Source organism: Typopeltis vanoorti, chromosome 7 (assembly GCF_054136105.1).
Source record: "Typopeltis vanoorti isolate ZY-2024b chromosome 7, IOZ_Tvanoo_1.0, whole genome shotgun sequence".
Classification (NCBI taxonomy): domain Eukaryota; kingdom Metazoa; phylum Arthropoda; class Arachnida; order Uropygi; family Thelyphonidae; genus Typopeltis; species Typopeltis vanoorti.
Window position 1 is genome coordinate 134309730 of NC_143555.1, and position 24774 is coordinate 134334503.

Below are 24774 nucleotides of genomic sequence, written 5' to 3' on the forward strand. Positions count from 1 at the left end.
TTAATAACTTAATCTCTCACATAACGTATTTTATGACTCACCCCTTTCTACTTATTTACTTAACTCTCTCACTTTTAATCGTATTACAATATTAATCTATACTTTCCTTTGTTAGCTACTTATTTAGTTAGAATTCCTTATTTTAAGTCATATTACAATATTAATCTATACCTTCCTTTATCAGCTACTTTAACAACAACCCTTACGTTTTATACATTTTACTGGCTGCAAGAAATTTTTCATTAAATAATTCATTTTTTTATGCAGGGGTTTTAATTTATGATATTTATTCTTCATGTTACACCATGATAGCTGAGAATACTATATTCCTAAGATATAAGGTGTAACAGCAGTTAATGGTGCAATCAAATTGATGCGTGACCTTCACATGACTTCTAGCGCATCATTGGCTAAGAACGGGGAGTCCCTATTCAAGTTTCATAATATCTTATCCGAGTAATCAGTTATCGATGTTTATCAGTATTGAGTCGACGTGTTGAGATATTTTGTGTTCAGTTTGATATTTCCCCGTAGATTTTAGTGATGGAAAAAAACAGGCGACATTCATATACTTCAAGTTACAACTTGCAGGTTGTAAAATATGCAGAAGAACACGGGAATAGGGAAGCTGAAAGACATTTTGGACCTCCGTCTACAGAAAAAATGATTAGAACTTGGTGTGGTCAGAAGGAGATTTTGTACAATTTGCGTAATGAAAAGCATACGGAACATGGAAAAATTGTGAAGTGGCCAGAACTAGAGACCGAAGTTTTGAAATGGGTGTAAGAAAATCGGCAAATAGCATTGCCATTTCAACAAAAATTATTCGTACACATGCAGTCAAAGTAACCTGTGAGCGTTGTTTTGGTTTAGGTAAAGTTTAGGTTTTTTCCAGAAAATTGTATTAAATTTCTTGGGTGCGTCTTATACACTGGAAAATACGGTACTCTGTGCAAGAATTCCCTATATCAATCTGGTAGGCTCCTCTGATCCACTACTTATGTCTCAATCATATTGCCTACATTTCCCTTAATCTGTCTCCTCATATTCAACATTCCATAGTCCTGAGATAGCATTAGTTACTTCCCTTTGCACTCTCTATCTCTCTAATATTTCTTTATTACCTGGATATCCAGATGACCAGACATGTGTACAGAAATCCAAAGTGGACTGGTCAGTGCCTTATAGTCATCAGGGTCCTTTGCATTATAGTGCCATTTTCTAGGTAATCTGGTAACCTTTTCAGATACTGATCCGCCATGTTCCTGTCTCCACCTCCTAGATCAACCAAGGAGATGAAGAAACTCGATAGGATACAAAGGTGGAAAACAAAACTGATATTGAAATATCAGCAATGAGCACAGATTGAGAGAAATGGAAGAATGAGAATTTTCTAAACAGGAAGAGGAGTTTATATGCCAAATAGAAATTCTTTCCAAGAATAAAAAACCAGGGACAAGACTTGTCCTGTCCCTGGTTTTTCAATAGAGTCCTGTGATAACAAAATTGGAATCACTAGTAAAACATCCATGTCTATTCAGCTTCATGACAACTTCCAAGATGCCAGTGCAATTCTAATCACTAACAAGAGGAACTTTTTCCAGATCTTCTTTCAGCCTATCTTCGGTGCAGATAATTAGCAGTTTACCATTCCATGCTTGTCTCTTCATTTTATGATCATAATGATGAACACATTTCATCATATGTAATGAAATGTGTTCATCACTATGTGAGACAAAAAAGCCTCTATGAGGATGGAGTGGGGGTAGAGGCTTTTTGAAACCTGCCATGAGTAAACCTTGTTGTAACCAGTCATTCATGATCATCATTATCACTGCTCATTTTTAAATATTGACTGCACTGCATAATTCACAAATTATGATGTGATGATCCTCCTTGATCAGCACATCAATGCGACTCTTATTGCCTGTTGTCACTGCCATCACTAGTGAGCTGCATTGCCTCTTTGACCTCAGTTTCACCGAAGTGTCTGACCGAGCTCTAATGCTGCTCACGTCAACAGTATTGTCTCCATACACATTTTTCAGATAGTATGATATATACCCACCTGAAGAAATAAAAATTGAATTCCTTCCACAGGTAAGGAATTCAATCACCACTCTCTGCTTCTATGTACATCTAGAACAGCTGCCATTTTGAATGACTTATGCACTGTGCTCATATGACCAATCACAGCACCACTTACTGTGGTGGAATGGGAGATAGTGCTACCCATTCACTGATATGTAATGCTTTTTACCATGTTCAAATTGCAAGAAAAAACAAGAGGCATTACTTTTGTACCACCCCCTCACAATAAACCATTAATATTATTTATTTCTTTGTGGTTGATAAGTTGCAGCAAGTGAAGAATTAAAGGCTGGAATTAATCTTTTACTACTAAAAACAACTAATTATTATATATCAAAGTTTTTTAACCTATTTGTATAATAACTGAATTCCATTATTTTTGGGATTTGTTATGTGTTGTTTCATTTTTTGTCTTAATTCTTATAAGGTTAATAATTAAATTAAGTCCTTAATCTTTAATGCATAGTGCATGCGATTAGCAACTCAGTATTAACTAAAAAAATCACATGGCTTGGACTTACAACTTAACATTAAAAAAAAATCTTTTCTTTTTACCAAATAATTACCATTTCTTCAAGAAGCCAATTCATTCATTTCATATCAGCTGACCTAGTTGGCCAAGTATGCAGCATCTGTGCTGCTCTAAACAACACACTACAGTATTGGATTCCACCACATGTAGTGTGTTTATTTGAAGACATTTAAAAACACCCATGCAATGGGTGTTTTTAAATGTCTTTACATGGTAGATGAACATCATCACTCAGTGCAAGACCATGTTGATTATCCTGCACATCACAACATGAAATGGCTTGGAAAAGTCACTTTTTTTTATTTCTAGAACAGGATTTATGGATTATCTAGCCCTTTAGCCTACCTGCAATGCTAATGCACTACAGTTTTATAACCTTCTGTGGAATAGTTTCAAGTAAACAAAATCACAACACAAATAAGTCTTTCAAAAACTGCAAGTATTCATTATACTCAAAATTATAACAGATGCAAGGTCTTATTAAACAAATTTTTAACATTTAAAAAAAAAGTAAAATTAAAAGGAATACTACTTACCACACTGACAAAGTCATCAAAAGTAATGGCTGATGTTTTGTGTTCCCTGGCCTTTGATGCTAAGATTTCTCTTTTCATAGGATCTACAGCTTCTTGAAAGTCTGGACTTTCCAAAGCAATTAAGAAATCATCCCAAGGAATCTCTCCAAATCCTTCTGGATCAAACTGAAAACACAAACATATATATTGGATTTACTTGCTTATTATCATAATAGAGATTTACAACACAAAGAAAGTAAATAAGCTAACTCTTTAGGAATTGAACACTATATCTATCATAAATGTGATAAAGATAATGTTGTGTAGCACAGCATAGGTGTTAGCTATTACAGTCATACCCCGACTTACGCGAATCCGGAGTAACGCGGTTTCTTATATGTATGTATTCCCATCCCGCTTCACCACTAGTCGTATCTTTCAGCCGCCAGCCACATTCGGCAGTGTTGCACATGCTGTGAACAAGCACTGACGTGTTTCGCGTGGTCTCCATTCATACACGATTTTTATAGTCTACAAACCTTGCGATTGTTTGATGTTATGTTCTTGATAAAAATGTTATCACATAAAAAATAATAATGTCGTCCAAAGGAAGCAAGTCCGATTCTTCTGCAGCTAGCAAGAAAAGAAAAACATTGACTTTGGAAACAAAACTCAACATTATTAAGGATTTTGAAGGCAGAATGAAAATTTGTGAAGAATGAAATTAACAAAGAAGTTCGCTCTACAGGAATCCACAGCAAGAACAATCATAAAAGAAAGGTTTACAGATTTTGGAGGACATAGATTCTAACAAGGAAAGAATTGTAGCCACAAGTTAAGGAATAAAAAAATCATTAGCTTGCTATGAAGAAATTTTGCATGACAAGAAAAAGACATTATGCAAATAGATTTTATGAAACCATTGACATCGAAATAACTTTCTTTTTTTTATGTACGAAAAACTACAATTATGATTATATTTCTTAAAAAATATAGGTGTTTTTGTAAACCTTTGGTCCCAATTAACTAATATTTTGTATGTTTGTACATATAAATTACATGCAAAATTATACCCCGAGTTACGCAAATTCGACTTACGTGCTTTATGTTGGTCCCACCTACCGCGTAACTTCGGGGTATGACTGTATTCATATGTTAAACAGTGTAAACCTATTTAACAGCATTAATTTTAATTTGTAACACTATAAAAACAAAAATTTTAAGTTTTTTTTAAATTAATTATTTTTAATGGCCAGCCAAGCTGGCCGAGTGGTTAGCATATCTGCTCTCCAGCCAAAAGGCTGCAGGTTTGAATCCCACCATTGGCATGGATGTTTGTGATTGTCTGTAGAAATACTAGTGGCAGTAGATGGCATTGCAGTCAGTTGTGGATGAGTGGTGGAGACAGAGTTGTAGAGCAGGTACCCTCCCTCGATGAGTCGTTGGACTCCCTGGAGGTGTTGTGTAATAATAATAATAATCATTTTTTAAGCTGCTGACATTTCACTAAATCCAAACACATTTTTAAAACATGAAAACATCTGTCACAGGGGACTATAATCAAGTGACTATAAGAAACGGTTCAAAAACTATAATAGAAAAAAGAAAGAAAGTTTCGACCCAATAAGCTTGGATATGTAGGTAGCCTGAAGCTGCTTGGCTGAAGGAAGGCTTAAATAGCAGTCGTTTAAATTTTGGGTAAATTAATGCAGCTATATTTATTGATATTGAGAGAGGACCACATTTCTGATCTCTCTTCTTCTTCTGCAGCTTCTCCCACTTAAGTGGGTTCACTGTTGACGATGAGTCTCCTCCACATCCTCCTGTCTTGGGCTGTCACAACATCTAAGTTCTTCAAGTCCTCTTCTACCAGCTCCTTCCATCTCTTCTTTGGCCACCCACACTTTCTCCTTCCTTGCACATCCATCTGCATGACCCTTCTTCCCACATATTCGTCCTCCCTCCTCATCACATGACCAAACCATCTCAACCTTGCCTCCTGTATCTTCGCTCCTAAGTTTAACTTTCACTGTTCCCCTCACATAGTCATTTCTCAGACGATCCTTTCTGATCACACCGCACATCCACCTAAGCATTCTCATCTCTGCTACCTCCATCCTGCTGATGTTATTTTTCCTCAGGGCCACAGTTTCTATAGAGGACCACATTTCTGATGCAGATTCAAAATGAAGAAATTATAAAACAAATTATATTCTTGTTTTTATCCTTTACCACAAACATGAATTTGCATGTGAAATATCAATTACTTTCTAACCCAGCAAAAAAAAAAAAAAAGTTTGCTATTGCCAATAAGCAATTATACTATCATCCAACTCAGCAACACAATATCCTAAAAACCCTGACATATAGGACTAAGGCAATTTCTTCCAATGCTACAGTTCTTATCCATCCATTTCTCATTCTTCCAAAATGGGTTAATTACCCTAATTAGGAATTTTAGGTAATTTAATGCAGCTGGCTTACCATTCCTCAGCCGTATTCTCTGTGGGCAAGGATTTTATGCCAGTAGAGCTGTGTGTTTCACAGGCGGTTTGCATGTTCTGAGGGACAAAAAAAAGCCTCTCTACCTCCATATCAGACCAACTAACATACCATTTAATTTAAAAGGCCTGATAAAGGTTCTCCACATTATAGATAGGATTATTTCTATACCAACTGAGCTATGGAAGCTCACAATTCTTATCAGTAAACTACTTTGTGCCACATTCTTTTACACAATGACTAAATACTTATAAAACAGATAACACATTACACCCTTCCCTACTATGACATACATAAAATGTTACATATCTGCCCACATACACTGATGTGGCATAAATGATCATAGTAAGATCCCTCTTACTACATCTAGGTAAGGACAGCTTAAAAGAAAATAGCCAAATTATTATATAAATATAATCTTCATGCCACTTTAAAACGACATGGTAACTTTTATCCAACCCTCTAATGAAAACTCAATCCTTTGACATATCAGGAATATATGATGGGCGATATGTCTGCAACTAATAGCCAGGAAAAAAAGGTTCGTTTGGACTTGAAGAACATAAGACATATATATGTGCTACCATTCATCATTATGGCAAGTCAGTGCTAGCAGACTACACACACTGTACCCTTTTTACATAGGATTAAATGGAAGAAAATAATGGTACTATATATAGAAGCAGTTAGAAATCCAGAAGATTAGCCAGATGGAGTCAGCATTAGCAATGAAGTACTCTCATACAGTTGCATTCGTTTACCTGAAATCTGGAAGGCTAAAGATGACCTTCAAGTTCAATGGCCATATTCTACCTTAAATATCAAACCATAGAGAGCATGCACACATCATGAAATTTAACTTTTACAATTCTGAATAATTTCCAATGATAACAATGCCTTATGTTCTCTGAAAAATATTATCATTGGAAGATGATGGTATGAATTCAGCAACATAACAGTAGCTTAATAAATTCCACAAGTTACAAAGTTCTTTCCTTCTAAATAATGCAGATAATTGTGGCAGAAATACTGCTACTACTATGTTCTTTCTGGTTATATCAGTTGTTTTAATATCATTTTTGTTCTAGGTGTTTATCAGAATTTTCCAGACCCCCTCGTAATGCTATGATAAAAGAAACTCAGCATAGCAAACTATCCTCTATAACAGTGGTCTCCAAACTTTTTTGATCGCATACCCCCAAGACAGAAAAAATAAATAGCACATACCCCCCCCCCCAACTGATTCAGCAAAAATCTATTGTAATAAGTATTATAAAGAGGAAATATACCTTGTATCATCATATAATAATTAAAAACGCTAGATATTGTTACACATTATTTTTATTATTAACAGCTTACAAACATTTATTACAATATTTAATGTGAACAATGGCCTTGCATTTCTTTCATAATTTCTTGAAATTCTGGTTTGATGGCTTCTGATACTGCGATACGCTGCTTCTTTAAATTATCTGCAATGATTTCTATACGTCTACCAATAGTATTTGCTGATAAGGGAATACATTTTAGTTTATCTGCATATTCTTTTCCATGGATTATTTCTACCATTTTATGGTGGTTGGGAGTACAAGTGTTTCCCCAATGGTATGTGGCTTTTGGTCTTTTGCAATTAAGAATGCAACCTCAAGAGATGCCTCCAAATATTTATCGTTAATTTTAGTGAATTTTTTTAAGTTGTTGGATTGAGAATTACATGTCTTCAAACATCGTTCAAAGAATTGTAAAGATCTGTGTTCATGTTCAGAATGTTTAGTTTTTAAGTGTCTTACTAATAACGATGGTTTCATACTTCCATTACATAGCATCTCATGGTGCAATACACATGTAGGACAAGGTTCATTGTTGACTATTGTCAATGTAAATCCCCATTTCAAGTAGTCTTCTTGATAATTTTGAACTTTCTTGGGCAAGGTTTTGTTAAGTTTCAGATTAATGTTTTTATCACTTAATTTGACTGATAACAAACTTGTTTGAATAGAAGAATCAATCCTATCTTTTCCTTGTTGTTCGTCTAATGTAAAAGTACTATCATAATTATCTTCAATTCGCAGTTTCTTTGGAGGAAATTTTTTTAACCATTTATCCATTTTGTGAGGGTTAATTTGTAAAATTTAAATATAATTCATTTACTATTGATAATATCAAACACTTTTAAAAAATGTAAGCAATTTTGATAATATTGATTCACTATTTCTAGTGTAAACGTAAAAGTAAGCACAAAAAGGCGTTGGAATTGCACAGAAACAATATATACTAAAAAATCGTTAAACTTACTACTAATAGTCAAATAAGTAATATAACTGTGGTGTCATCTGTAGATAGCAGGATAACTAAGCACTTTTCCTTCTCTAGTTGGGCTTGTCACTAGGATGCTCTACAAACAATGGCAATGATAAGAAGTAAGAGATTTACTCCCTAGTTTTAAAAAACATGACAGCTTTGCCACGGACGATTATGTGTGCAAAGTCACCCAATGTGCACTACTCACAAATTTAAGTTTACGGGATCTTTATAATGTCTTTGTCTATATTAGATATGTTTAATTGATGAAAGAAAGTAATATTCTTTATCTTTAATTAATTACTTAATTTTTTTCCTAACAATATAAAACTTTTTTTGACGTATCCCCTTCCCCACATATCGACTCGCATACCCCCTGGGGTATGCGTACCACACTTTGGAGACCACTGCTCCATAATATCTATGAGTTTGTTATAGTGAAAGTCGACTATATCAATATTTGAGAAAACCCATAAGAAAACTGAAATGTGGAAAGCAGGTTGTGTACATATTTGATCAAATTCTAAAAGTTTTATAGTAGCTACACTGCATAATTCAGAAGGCATGATCTGAAGGTTTAACACATAATGACTGGAGTAGAGCTCTCGCATTATTCATCTATAAACAGGAAAATAAAACAATGTATTACACAAGACTTTCTGCTAAGTATTCCAGATAAGATTTATGCAAGCATAAAGAACAATAGTGGAAAAGAAAACTACAGAAGAACAAGCTGGGCAGAAGTAAAACAGAGACTGTCATCACATAAACAGTCAAGTAATCGTTCAGAATATAATAAGGATCTATATTTAATATTTGTAGCTGTGGGAAAGGAAAACGATGCCAAGAAAAAAAGGTTCAAAACACAGTTACATGGTGTAAATGGGACATTATACAGAACAATCTTCTTCTTTTTGGCCATTTTCTGCCCACTGCTGGATGAGACCTCCTCCAGTTCTTACCACCTTTCTCTGTTCTTGGCAATGGTTGACCAATTTTCCCCAACAAAATTTGACAATTCATCACACCACCTTCTTTTAGGAGATCCTCAGCCTCGTTTCCCTTCTTTTATACAGAACAATATGCAGGCTATATTTAAGTCAGCTGTTAGAAACAACCAATGCAATGCAAAATGGCTGGATGTAAAATCAAGGGCAAGATAAGAGTACATGCTATCTCCACTGTAGTTTATCATCTATAAAGATCATATTATGAAGGAAAGTGGCATTAAACCTGATATTAAGAATGAACCTTGGCCTATGGGTGCCAAGACTTCGGGGCGCCAGATTTTGCTACATATAAAACTATACAAAACTAACAGGAACTCCTATTCCATAAAATTCATGTATGTAAGCATACCATTTCTTTGACGTATACACACGTCCAGCAAACCTGGATAATATTCTGTCCACCTGCTGAAAGAACATGGATAAGAAGTGTAGTTTGACAGTCATGTCCATTAGAAGGGTCAATAATCCTTCACGCTGAAAAGAACACTTAACTAGATTACTTGGTGTATGTAGTAGCTATGTTCAGTTGCCTACAGCAAGAAACGCAGTTGCTTGCCATTTGCTCGGTAACTGGAATCTAAGTTATATCAGACTAAATACCTATGAGTTATATTCATTTTTCTGCTTGTTTTTATCATGTAATTATAGTTTTTAATGGCAGCGCAAAATAAGAAATCCTTTCATACTTTCTTCACTTCATATTGCATCACTATGGAAGATCAATGTCACTATCAATTTTTTGGCTAATTATTTTAATCACCAATACATTTTAAAATTCTCCAAGATTGAAGATAATTATTTTTGTCAAACAATTATTTTATAATTCATGAAAATCCGAATCTAAAAATTAATACAGCCTCCATCTGTTCCAAATTAAGTTTTCTTTTTTATTCATAATCTTAGTTCGAAGGTTAGTTCACTGATCGTGCGAAAGTTAGCACTTTTAAATTTTGCTTTATAGAGAATCACATGTAAATCTTGAATCATATCATGTAATGCATAATTTTAATAAATATAATCTGTAGGCTTTTGCATTTCCACTTTATTGGTTTCCCACAATCACTCCCTACAAATCGAAATAAATGGAAGTTATGAAGTCAACTGTTATGTACATATTTTCGGTATTGTGCGGCAGTTTTGAAGTAGCAATATTTTCCCTACACTTTATCTTTCGAAATATGTGTAGGTGCATGCATCAAAATGAAATTTTATTTCCAAAATTTCATAACAGAATTAATTCGCCTTTAATGGCTAACTCCCCCCCCCCAAAAAAAAAAAAAATTATCACCACACACACACACAGTTATCCAGCAGTATTTTGTGCACTTTCTTTTTGCTTGAATTCGTTATTTTTCCAAAGTAATTGTACTGTTGCAGTTTTAAGTAAAAGACAAAGGCAAAGAATCTCTGATAAAATAGAATTGGATATAAATTTTTGATATTAAAAAGACTCACAATCGGAAACCCAGAGTAATGCAGTTTAACATCATTTGTTGTTCATTAAAAAAAAATAATCATTCCTAAAAATATAATTTTATTTTGCAAGGAAAGAAAGCAAATGTCATATTTATTTCAATAAATGTTATTTTAAAAATATAAATATTTGACATAATATTTCCAATGTAAACAAAGTTTTGATTATTTATTTTTACAGATGTGAAATTTGTTTTTATTTGGGAAGAGACACAATAAATAAATTGTGCAGCAAAAAAGGGTCAAATATAGTAGGACAGTAAAGAAATTCCAAGTAATACAGTGCACATAAAGACAATAATCCGTTAACGGTGGGGGAAAAAGTGCCGCATCTGAAGAATTATTAGCAGCATAATAATAAAACAGCAAAATTCATAATGCTTCAGAATAACTAGATAATTTTGATAATACCAAAACAAGATGAGACACATCTGTAGAAATCTATTATTATTATTATTAGAGTCCTTTTAATTATGAACTCTATAAAGATATATTTAATAAATTGGTTGTATTTTTGTGTTTTAAATTAAATAAACTAGTTTCATTTTGTCACAGATAGTTTTCGCTTCTGAACTACCTGGACTATTGTTCTTATCGATATTACTAAATTCCAATCTCCTTCTCTGGAAATTTTCTCTTACTAAATGTTTGACTTGTGTTGACCAATCACCGACTTAGCAGTTTAATCCAGAGATTAAATACATGGTCAGTTTAATCCATAACTTTCTTAAGAATATTTCACCCTGTGATTTTCCAGAATCCTGTTAGGAAAGAACAGATTGCTGAGTATAGAACTTGCGATCATTTTGAAACACGTTTCTGAGACAACAGATGTTTTTTTTGTGTGCTGCTGTTATTTGTATTAATTAGTGGGTAAGAACAGTTTCTATATCACATAAACAGAGCATCTAATTTTCAAGTTTATTATTATTTATAAATTAAATTGATTTTTTAGTTCATTTTTTTGTGCATCAAGATTCTAGTTATTTTACGGTAAAATGTTGAGTAAAAAAGTGGATGTTAGCGAGCATAGCAAGTTATCATTACAATTGATTGCTTCTACATTTTAACTAAAGTTGGAATTATTATGCTTATGATTATACTTAATGGTTAACTTATGATTAACTTTCAAATCTGGAGTTGAATAAATCTTAATAATTGTGCGATAAAGTTGGAACTGAATTAATCCTATATATATATATATATATATATATATATTATATGCTTTTTATTTGAATCCCAGACCTCCAGTAAGGTGGTCACCCATTAGGCGACAAAATTTACCTTTCACCTAAAGTTGGGTGGTTGGAAAGCAGATATGTTAACCATTCTGTCAACCAGGGAAGCATACTGTGCATGTTACTGCAAACTGAAACGTTTTATATTTAGATCCATGTTGTAATTTCATAAATATAATGATTTTTGCTAAAATTTTTATTACCATAAATGCAAAATTTTTATTTTCATTGAGAATATCTGAACTTTACAGTTGATGAAGTTCCTATTTTTACCATGATTAGCAAGCTTAATTTTAAATTCTTTCCTTTTCTTTTTTTAAAAAAAAAAAAAAACTTTTAGTTATTGATTTTTTTTTTAAATTTAAATTTGAACTGATTTATTTTTATACTTTTTTTAAAATGCAAATATATGTATACCAATGTTGTATTGTATTATTAAAATTAGTTATCATGGAAATGTTGACTTATATTTTCAATAAACTAAAAAAAGTTCTTATTTTTGAGGCCTCATAATGATGTTGCGCCTCGGGTCTCCTAAAGTATAAATGCGGCCCTGGACACTGCCTGTTTGTAATTCTAGCAGTGAACGCTCATTTTCTGTACTTAAACGCGTTAAAAATATTTACACAATTTGTTAAGTCAGATGCATTTGAGAAATTTGTCAATTATGTTCATAGAAAACAATATTGTTGAATTATTAGATTATAAATGTAGTTATATAGTTATAACTTATAAGGTATATATAATTGATAAATACTTCATTAAGTAAATGTATAAAAATTTACTTAAATATAAAGAGCTAATAAGCTTCATTTCGGCGATATAAACATTATTTAAATTAAGGGGATATTAAATCCCACTTTGTTTTAAAACCAAATAAGAAACTCAAAGATTGGAATCAGAGAGTTTCATGCCGAATATAGTAAACTATAAAGTATCGGCGATCACTAGCGTGAGCTAATGCAAGTGACCCTAGTACGTAGTACAATACCGGACAACTCGCAGCAAAGGTGGTAAAGTTCTGATCGCTATTCTTAGGTATTTTCCATAATGTAAAAACACATTTCCTAGGAAATGTATGTTGTTATTACATTATGGTGGGAGGTCACTACCCAGACTGGTTTCAGCCTTTTTTTAGGCTTCATCAGTGAGTAGCTAGACCAAATTAATACCCATTGGCTTCATCAGTGAGTAGCTAGACCAAATTAATACCCATTGGTCTAGCTACTCACTGATAAAGCTTCAAAAAAGGCTGAAACCGGTCTGGGTAGTGACCTCCCACCATAATGTAATAACAGCATACATTTCCTAGGAAATGTGTTTTTACATTATGGAAAATACCTAAGAATAGCGATCAGAACTTTACCACCTTTGCTGCGAGTTGTCCGGTATTGTACTACGTACTAGGGTCACTTGCATTAGCTCACACTAGTGATCGCCGATACTTTATAGTTTACTATATTCGGCATGAAACGCTCTGATTCCAATCTTTGAGTTTCTTATTCGGTTTTAAAACAAAGTGGGATTTAATATCCCCTTAATTTAAATAATGTATAAAAATTTATTTGTGAATTACTGAATAGTTTAAAGTCCATATTTTTTATAATTAAGTTTATTTTTATTTAAAAATATTTCAGTTACTAAATTTGGAAAATAAAAAGAAATCGGGTTTTCAATATTGCAAACATAAAGCAGAAAACAAAGACAATTTGAAAAATGGGGTGCATTTTTAAAATATCTTTGCCAAGAAGATTGTAATCGCATACAAGAAGAAAATCTTCAAGATTATTCGTTGGATAATCCGTCTATAGTTGGATAATCTTCAATTAATGAATTGGAGGAGAATTCTACAGATACCAAAAATTGGATTAAAACATCGAAGGAGAAATCTACAGATCATATGAGTATTGTTGATTCTTAAGCTGGTTGTTCTACAGATCTAATCATAAAAGGATTTGATTTTACAAATTTAACTTACAATGATCCAGCAACTTGGTGTCCTGTAAAATTTTCCAATATCAATCAATTACGTCAACTATTAGTTGAACATGGACCCAAACAGATTCATAATTTTGATTTTCCGAAAGATAACAATAATAGAAGATTTTCAATGACTCATCATACTCGAAGACTATTTAACAGCGAGACAATGCAGTTTTTGTGGTTATTGTATTCAAAATCCACGGATTCTTCTGCTGTTTATTATTTGATCAATGGTGGATTAACCTTGCTGATTCTGGATTGAGGGACTGGAAAAATTGTCTATATGTATTTTGGTGTATATAATTGTCTATATGTAATTGTCGCGGTACATTGTCTATATGTATTTTTTTCCAGTTCGACTTGTCGATGGGAATACCTCAAAAGACATAAGTAATTTTACACTCCAACCAGTCTGCGATACACGATGGGAGAGTCGAATCGACTCATTAAAGCCCCTAAGATATAATTTGTCCGATGTTTGCGAAGCACTGCAAGATATATCTCAAGATGATAGTTTATGTGGATTAAGTGGAAATACCATGAAATTAGACGCAAGTAGTCTTCTTAAAACTTTAAGGAAGTTCAAATTTATCGCATCCTTAGTAATATGGTATAATATACTTTTTGAAATAAACTTTACAAGTAAATAATTTCAGAATACAGGTCTTGATATAAATAGTGCCATAAATTGTATTAATGATACAAAGAATTTCTTAATAAAAATCCGAAACGAGGATGAATTTTGAAAAGATGTTAACAGATGCAGAAAAAAATCACTAAGGTCTTAGGTGTAATGCCTAATTTTGAACAAGAAACAATTAGACTTAGAAAAAAAAAAAAAGAAACAATTTGTGCATGAAGCAGAGGATGAATTCATAACAGATTTTAAACAAAAATTTAAGGTAGATTTTTATTTTTCAATTATTGATACCGCAATTGCATCTGTTGATGAAAAATTCAAGCACATGTCTACAATTAATGAAAAGTTCGGTTTTCTTTTAAATATATATGAATTTCAAAAAATTACTTCAGCAGAACTGCTTAAAAAATGTTTGATATCTGAAAATTATTTAACACATGATAATTCTAGAGATATTGACAGAACAGATTTATGTAGTGAATTATAAATAAAAGCAAGGCGAATTCCAGAAAACACTTCCTCATTAGATGTCCTCTCATACATATGCAAAAATAATTTTGAAAAAAATGTGTTTATTGATCAGAATTTTTTCGACATTGCCAGTATAGGTAGCAAGTTCAGAAAGGAGTTCTCGAAATTAAAACTTACAAAAACTTACACTCGCTCTATGATGGCAAATGACTCACTGGTCTAGCAATAATATCTATAGAGCATGAAATTGCATCTACAATCAATATAGATGAATTAATTCAAAACTTTGCCATAGCAAAAGCCCGAAAGATTAATTTTTCATAATTTTTGTATTTAAGATGTAATAATTTTCTTGCCATACAGATATTAGGAGTAATCATATATGTATACAAATGTATTGGTTTTGATTAATAAATTTTATATATAAACATTTATATATAAATGCTCATAACGATATTATTTTTATAAATATCCACATGTGTAGGTGCACGTGTGCATGTGTGCATATGACAAAATATATATACAGCAATCCCTCGATTAGTGGGCCTAATGCATTCTTTAAAACAGGCGCATTAATTGAAAATGCACTAATCGAATATAATAACCTATGGGAAAAAGTATAATTCGTTCCTCGAATTTCTTTTTTGAACCTTAATTTTTTTATAAAAGAATTAAGGTAGGTCTCAGGGCCTAGTTAAAGTAAAATCATGAAGCTAAAAGACTATAAAACATATTCAAATTTTATTATTCTACTTCTTAACAAAGAATTGAGCTAACATAGTTTGGCAGGCATTTTGTTTTGTTTTTTTTATGGGATACTAAAGCAATTGATGTCAGGTTATTAGCTTCAATATACAAGTAGACTAGTTACGAAGATACTTCATGCACTAACTTTGTTTGCTTACACCTGGATAATGAAGAACATAATTTCTTGGCATGTTTGAGTAACTGCTATAGCAATTTTGATGAGAAAATCAGCAAAAAAAAAAAAAAAATTAAACATTATGAAAATAGGCAGAAACATAAAAAAACATCATCTGCATTCTAAATAAAGAACCTACAGAACAAGCAAAATATTTCAGCTATTAGGCACAATTTTGAGTGGAGATGACAAATTAAATAAGGAAATAGACAAACAGAATAAACAAATCTGGTATAGTGAGGAGCTGAATAAACTGATATGGAGTAAGAAAGAAATTAGTCAAAAAAACTAAACTAGAAGCTCATAAAACGTGTTCAAACATTTTAACTTATGGATCTGAGAGTTGGGTGAGAAATAAAACAGCTGATTAAAGATAAACTATAGACAGAGTAGTTCTTATAAAAATGGGAGACATTGACAGGATGGTATCAGTCCTCTATTTTTCTCAGAAGAAACTTGACATTGTTAATATTCAAGAATGTCTGAGCAGAGCTAAGGTGGTACAGTCACTTAAGCACAACAGGAGAGAGGTTAACAAAACAGGTGTCTGATGTCCAGATGCTATCAAACATCTATTTTGTTAACTTCTCCAGGAGTACAGCACCTGGAAAAAGGACCAGAGGAAGACTAAGCTCTAGGTGATTTAATGCAGATCTTTAAGGAAGCTGATAGGAAACTAGTAATAATGAAAAAAAACTTAATTATGTAGCATTATCCTGTGTGCCCTTTAAAGGAACAATTAAAATTGCCATTTAATAATTCAAGTACACTAAACAATAAAATGAACCATTTCCCCCTATTACATGCAGATTTTTCACAAAATGTCATATTCTTTTGTATACTAGAATCAAATAAATAATAATACACACACACACACACACACACACACACACACACACACACACACACACACACACACACACACACACACACACACATATCAATGGTTGAGTGCAGACTTTGATGGTATACTGACATGAGGAACAGTTTATGATTAAAGCTGAAAGGAAACAAGTAGAATAACTGATATATAAACACAACTAGAATCACTGTTATTGGTATTATTATTATTATCATCAAACATCTCCACGGAATCAAGGACTTATTGAGGAAGGCCATTTCTCATCCCACCAGCTGTCATAACTTATCTAAAACTAACTCACACTAGATGCACTTACCAACAGGCACTGTTCCAGTCACTCATGGCTCTTGAGAAAAAAAATCTAGCTTTTACTCCTTTCTTTACCACACAAAATCAATTTCCATTGATGCCCCATTGTCCTATACAAACCTTCCACATAACGAAAAATTTCATCAATCGGTATCTTATAATACCCTTTCAGAAGTTTATAGGCCTCTGTCAGATCACCCCTCTTTCTCCAGTCTACCAGTGTCTGCAGTCCACATATTCCTGATATCATATTTGTAACTCTTCTTTGCACCTTCTCCACAGCTTCTTCATCCCTTCAACACCCATTAGGCCAAATCTGCACATAGTAGTTTGTGTAGCAGCAAAGCATTATAAAGAGGCAAATGACCTCTTTATTCTTATACATCAATGTTTATCAGCATTACAATTATCTTTCAAGTTGTATTTACAATCTATATGACCTTTGAGCTTTATATATGCCGTAACTCTGAGATCCCTAGCCTCATTAGTTTCTCCAAGCATAATCCCACTAATATAATGTGCCACTGGAAATCTCAACATACCAAAGTGCATATCTTTGCATTTACCGACATTCAGTTGAAAATCATTATCATTTGCACACAGTTCTGGCCTATTCAAGTCATTCTGTATGCACAGTATATCAGTAACATTCCAGATAATACTCAGATGCAGCACTATCTATCTTTGCATCATTGACAAATAACTGAATCTCTTGTCAAGTAATTCCCAGTATCATTTATGTATAGACTGAATAATAATGGTCCAAGGACTGATCCCTAGAAACACAACTGGTCATCTTAAATCTGGCAGACCCCCACCCACTCAACATACTGCTTTCTGATAACTGTCTGTCAGCCACCCTCTTATCCAAGTCAACAGTTTGTATTCCAATCTTATCCTCTAATTTAGAGAACAGCCTTTCATGTGGTATCCTCTCAAATGCTTTAGCAAAGTCCAACAGTATCCATTTCCTTTATCCAACTCAGACATAACCTCCCTTTAATAAACCCAAACACAGTATAGCATGTCAGTCAACTCATTTCTGTATGTGAGTTCTTCTCACTTTTCTAAAATTTTCACCATCACCACTACTCTAGAGCTAATGATAGGTCAGCAGTTAGCACACATCAGTTTTTGCACCACCCTTTTGTTATTGCAAAGAACCACCTTGGGTGTGCAAGGTTACAAAAGAAATTTTGTTGTGCTGTCTCCTATAAAGTGAATTTTCTGTAGTTATTTTCATTCAGCATTAGTCACAAACAATCCCTCTCTCTCTCTCACATACTCTTTCTTTGTATTAGGGCAGCATCTCAGAATGTACACAATATGATGACATTCTAAACTTAATGAAAAGTAAAATCAACAGGCGATACAAATATATTGGGATAATTTGAAGGAGAATATCCAGCTGCTTACAGATGATGCTAACTGAGGAGGACAGTAGTTAATAAAAATGGAGAGATCCTACAGGATTTTAATATTTTCATTACTTTGGACAAAGGATAATCATTGCCAGTCTAATATGGCAAACTGTAAGCTTATGCAGTTTGGAATGAAAAGCCTATAAGCTGTGTGTCCAGTGTGTATGTGTGTGTGTGTCCTGTGTGTTTCTGGTAGTCCAGTTTCATCTATGAAACTGGACTACCAGAAATTAATGAGGCTAGTGATTTGGGAATGATGGTGAACAGAGAGTTGAAGTTTTCAGAGAACATATTGCAAAAGTGAGCAACATAAAGGATCAATCATTTGGAATATTAAAAAACACAATGACAAGCAGGAATAAGGAAGCTATTATTCCTCTTTATAACATTGCTGCATAGATTTTGTCTGGGTTTCTTGGAGATAATGGAGAGAATGCAGAGTAACCAGGATGATGATAGTTCTGTGGAGGGCTCCTTATGAGAACAAATTTATGGTTTGTCAGTAAAAGTTTAGTTGAGTTGATCAACTAAACTTTTACTGACAAATCAAAAAAGAGGAGATATGATACTTATAAAAAAACTTATAAGTTACTAAAGGTATTTTATAAGACAGATGCTAAAGAAATTTTCCAATACATGACTGAATGGGATAGTACAAGAGGTCATTACTGAAAAGCGTAAGAATATGATTAGAATTGCATGAGGACTAGATTTTTTGCTTTGAGAGTGGTTAATGAGCAGAATGCCTTGTTAAAGAAATAATTATTGTTGAGCTTCTATGATCAGTCTTCTGATTTCATGTAATAATAATAACAGTAATATAAGTGGTTGAAACATCACTTGGTCAATCTGAATTTATTTTGTATGTTTAATTTTCAGTCATGCATTGTGTCATCAAGAGGATATGTAAATAGTCAAGACATTATGTTATATCTATTGTAATTTCACAGTGAAAAACATGCAAATCACTATACTTTCTCAAAATGCATATTATGCATGAGGTTTGTGAAAATTACATACATGATAATAAATACTTTTTTTGAATTCAGCACAGGAAATGCAGTCATAGTTAAATTTTTCAAATGCAAACTTCCATTCAGAAAATTTCAGTCTACAGGCCTGTGTTATTTTATTATTTCCTTAATATACACAAACCTTTATAACTTACTTTATCAAACAGTTGCTTCCATTTCTGAAAAGAAAAAAAAATGATTACAATAAACAAAGATATATAGATCATAATTACAAATCATATTCAATGAAAAATATTTCTTTATATATTTATTTTTATCTATTAAAAAAAAGAAATAGATGATTTTATTATATGAACATGGAACGTATACATCTAGTATATATATATATATACACTTCATACTAAAATACAGTTAGGCATTTCCTACTTTATAAATATTTGGTGCAGAGTTACATGTAGGTGGTAAAAGTATGCCTAGTTTTGTAGGTAAAGAATAGCTAAGGACTTATCATATTCAGCACTGCCTGAGTTTTATTGTTTTTCAAAATTCTATAAATGTTTCATTATACTATTTTAATTTTTTAATAATAAACAGATAATAAATGGAGATGCAATTAATTAGCATTGCCTTTAATCCCCCCTCCCACCTTAAGTAACTTAACTGATTTTGATCCATTAACAAAAACATGGAAAATTTCTGGCTTCACAAAGTTTTCCATGGCACTAAAAACATTACTATATTGTCTTTCTTACTTTAGATAGAGGACAGTGTATTTTTTTTTTTTTTTTTTCGTCTTTCAGATAAGAAGCAAAAAATTTACAAATGAAAAAAGTTTACCTAAGTGATGGCATGGTACCAATGTTATTCACGACCTTTAATGGATGGGATTCACGTTGTTAAAAAAAAAAAAAAAAAATATATATATATAATGCACGTTCTGTACAATGGCAGAACCACTATACTATGGAACCCTACATGCAGGAGAGTACCAGAGCTTTTTTTTTGGGGGGGGGGGGGTTCAAAAGAAAAGTTTTGATGTGAGGAGCCTGGTAAAAGAACTAATGGAACAACAGAAGCTTCTTGCCATAGTGTGGTAATGGTGGGGAAAACAACAATGATAATTCTATGTTTCCCACAGTTTCTTTGCATAATCTAATTTGTCCATTTTATGTAAGAAATCTAAAAAAATCCTATCCTACAAGCTTTGCATTTGAAGGTGTGAAAAAAAGTGATATTATTGCAATTAATTTCAGCCCTGGTTTGACATTTGTTCATTAAAGCAGACTGCTAGGTTCTTAAGTGCATGGGTAATAATTAGTTTTAGTTTTGGATAGTGATGAGAATGTAATGAACAGTGTATGTTGGTTTAGAAATAAATGGTTTGTTTATGCCAGCCTAGTTGCCTTAGTGGACAGTACCTCTGTTTTTTCTAAGCAAAAAGCCATGGGTTTGAATCCCACTGCAAGCTGAATACTTATGAATGTCATTAGGACAACAAATTTCATTTACCCTTTGGTAAATGTTAATTTTACACATTTTCATTTACTTTAGAAGAAGTACCATTTCAAAGTACATAAGGGAGATAAATGTAGGCTATTAGTATACAGGTAGTTCTCAGTTTACGAATTCTGGCTATACGAATTTTTTTCTTTACGAATTCCCACTTTATTATGAATTTTTTGGATCGGAATTTTTATTTTAAATTCCACACAGTGAAGAACATAATGATCAGTTAGAACGAGCCTTAGTCACTCACGAGCCTTGGAGATGCGTGCTTTATTCGTAGTTTTCTTCAATTACACCTGTTTTTTTATTTTGTTTTCTTTTTAACTACATACCTTTCACTGTGATTGTGACATTAAAGCACATTATTATTATTATTATTATTACCACGGGCTACTCCAGGAGTCCTTAGACTCATCGAGGGAGGCCCTAAACATCATGTTCATGCAGCTGTTCAACATTCTCACAGTATCTATCATACCTTGCCTTGAACTCGCTCACTGTCATAGCACCCACAACAGACTCTGGCAGCTTATTCCACTCATTTACCACTCTAAAAGTAAAGAACCCAGCTCTAACACCGCTGCTAACCACGCTCTTACCCAGCTTCCATGGGTGTCCCCTAGTTCTCCCACCACCAGTCCTGATCTCAAAAATATCATCTGAATTAATCCTATAGAATCCTTTTAGCAATTTGAATGTCTCAATCATGTCTCCCCTTTTCCGCCTATCAACTAGTTTCTGCAACCCACAAATCTTCAACCTGTTCTCATATGGTTCATTCCATAGACCTGCTATCATCTTAGTCACTCGCCTCTGGATCCTCTCCACCTCCTCCCCATCGAGAAGGAACCGAGGTGACCAAATCTGGGCACAGTAGTCGAGATGAGGTCTTATCAGGGCTCGGTACAGAGGTACAATAACTTGTTTTTCTCTGCTCGTCAAGGTATTTTTCAACAACCAAGTGAGTTGATAAGCTGATTTAGCTACTTTCACAATGTGCCCCCTAAACTTCATCTCCCTATCCACCAACACTCCCAAGTCCCTGGCCTCATCAATCTCTTGGAGTACAGTTCCACCAATGTGGTATACTGCTGCTAATCTTTTCACTCCGAAATGCATAACCTTACATTTTGTCACATTAAATTGACATCCATTCTCCTTAGTCCAGAACTCCAATCTATCTAAGTCATCTTGCAAGACTTTGACATCTTCTGCATTCACTATCGCCCTACCCAACTTTGCATCATCTGCGAACAAATGAACTGTCCCACTTAGACCCTTCCCTATATCGTTAATGAACAGATTAAACAGCAGTGGTCCAAGAACAGAATCCTGTGGCACACCACTAGTCACAGGCCGTTTTTTGGACTCTACTCCTGAATAAACTACTCTTTGATATCTCTCCATCAACCACCCAGCTATCCATCTCACCAACCCTATATCCATTCCCATATGTTGTAGTTTACGGATTAGAATTCCATGTGGTATCCTGTCAAACGCCTTTGCCAGGTCCAGCAGTATCACTGTAAACCCATTTCCCTTATCCAGTTCAGCCGTCACCTTGTTATAAAACTTGAGCAAGTTACTAAGGCATGATCTACCCTTCACAAAGCCATGCTGTTCTCTGTACAGTATCTCATTTTCATCAATCCATTCCTGTATTTTTCTCATTATCTCAAAGAGACTTCTGATATGTTAATAGAAGTAACTGATAAAGATGGAAACTTTTCTATCAAAGAGTTTTGGAAGAGATTCAACATTTTAGACACAATTCAGGTAATGCAGAGTGCCTGGCATAAAATTTCCGAAAAAATTATGAAAGGAGCATGGCATAAATTTTGCCCTCAGTTTAATGATAATTTTGAAGGCTTTGAAGACCCAATAAAGATAATTCTGAAACTCAAGCAATCTTAGGTATGGCTAAACAGTCAAATGGAAGTTTCGGAAGGTGATGTTAATGAGCTGCTTCAATGTCACAGTATGGAACTCACACCCAATGATTGCCTTGAATTAGAGGAACAAGAAAAAAACAAAGAAGATAATAAATATGAAGCTGCAACTCAGTTTTTCACTTTAAAAGGCCTAGAAGAAGCATTTAAACTTCTCGAAAGATTATTTTAACAAAGCAATCTTTGAATCACAAGATTCAGATGCTGGACGATTTAGTAAATTTTCCCGCGAAATGAATAATGCTTCTGTTGCTATTGAGCTATTTTAAATGAAAAGAAGTGAAAGTCAACGAAGGATGACACTCGAGGCCTTTTTTGGAAAAAAAAAAAAAAAGATGCACCGATTCACCCAGTGATACAGAAATGAGCTAATTTTTTTTTTCAACGAATCTTTTTTAATTTAAAATTTTTCTTATGTTATTTTTTAAATATGTAAATCTTTGGGCAGTAAAGTCTTTTCTTTTCATTTAATATTAATTTTATATTTTATATATTCTTTCCTACAAACATAAATCTCGCTTATAATATTATTTCTAAGGCAAATACACTCCAGCTTAAGAATTCCCGATTTACGAATGGTCCCCAGGAACCAATTAATTCATAAAGGCGGAAACTACCTGTATATATACTGCTATTATAAATATTGTTAATTGTTTACTGCTATTATTATTGATAAGGAATATTTAATAATACGAGATTATGAAATTAGCAACGTTTATATTTTAATCACTGAGCATGGTCGTATCACTTTTTTTATACATTAATAAAATTAATAAATAAACTAAAAATTGATGTGGCTTAAATGAATAGTCTGCGAGTGAATAAATGCAAGCCATCAATAATGGAAGGGGAGGGAAGAAAGAGAGAGAGAGAGAGAATCTTGCATTTGAAATAAAAAAACTTCTGACACACTTCTGTAGCGTTATGAAAGTGTTCGTAAATCCCCTCCCCCCAAGCGCACATCAGGAATTGAGTAGTTCACAGAGTTCATACTATTAGCATCCTAGATGGACTAATGTCTCTTGGAGGATTGTTAACATAATAATCTTTCTTCTTTGTTAAGGTTACTTTCCAATAAATGTGTGTAGTTTTAATTAGGTTGCAAGTATACTTGAGAAATGGCTAAGAGCAATTATGAAAAGGAAGCTTGATGAAGAACAAGCTGGATTCAGGCCAAATAGAGGTTGTCAAAATCAGATTTTCACTTTAAGACATATAGTTGAGTTATTTTGGGAATATAACAAGGATTTGTATTTAAGTTTTATTGATCTGGAAAAAAACATATGACAAGGTGCCAAGAGGAAAGCTCTTCAAAACACTGCAGTTATATGCTGCAAGTGGGACATTATATCGAGCAATACTTAGTTTTTATTTGAGTTGTAAGTCAGCAATTAGAATTGAAGTACAGGAAGATGGTTTAATGTTAAATCTGATGTCAGACAAGGATGTACATTGTCCCCTGTGTTATTCATTATCTATATAGATCACATTATGAAGGAAAGTGGTATTAAACCTGATATCAAAATTGGAGATGTTAATCTCAGCTCTTTGCTTTATGCGGATGATGTTATACTTCTAAATAAATCTGCTACAAGTCTGCAAGATTCCCTGACTAATTTGAATAACTGTTGCAATAAATTTAATATGAAAATCAGTAATAAAAAGAAAAAGATAATGAAAATAGGCAGAAACATTGAAAACCTCAACTGTATCCTGAATGGCAAAACTATAGAACGAGTAAAACATTTCAGCTATTTAGGGACAATTTTTAGTGAAGATGGCAAATTAAATATGGAAATAAACAACAGAATTATAAAGCTGGTATGGTAGGAAGTCAGCTGAATAAATTTATATGAAATAAGAAAGAAATTAGTCAAAACACTAAATTAGCTGTATACAAGACAGTGTTCAAACCAATTTTCACTTATGGATCTGAGAGCTGAGTTAGAAATAAAACACTTGATCAGAGACTGGAGACCTCTGATATGAGAGTTCTAAGAAAGATTAGTAGAGTAAACCGATGGCATCAATAGGAGTATCATATTAAAAATGAGGATATTAGGAAAGAACTTGCC

At 33.2% G+C, this 24774-nt stretch overlaps 1 protein-coding gene across 4 annotated transcripts in view; it reads right to left on the reverse strand.

Moving 5' to 3' along the window:
* The window catches only part of stet (rhomboid serine protease stem cell tumor), a 349608-nt gene that overhangs the window by 128632 nt on the left and 196202 nt on the right, over positions 1–24774 (reverse strand). For 3 of the 4 annotated variants that reach the window (XM_090396146.1, XM_090396144.1, XM_090396145.1), the window contains 2 exons: positions 19439–19462; positions 3160–3324 (listed from right to left, as the gene is read on the reverse strand). In XM_090396146.1, the coding sequence (XP_090252272.1) occupies positions 3160–3324; positions 19439–19462 (189 nt within the window). Of the gene's footprint in view, positions 1–3159; positions 3325–19425; positions 19463–24774 lie in introns of all 4 variants that reach the window. The other variant, XM_090396147.1, reaches the window with a different exon arrangement.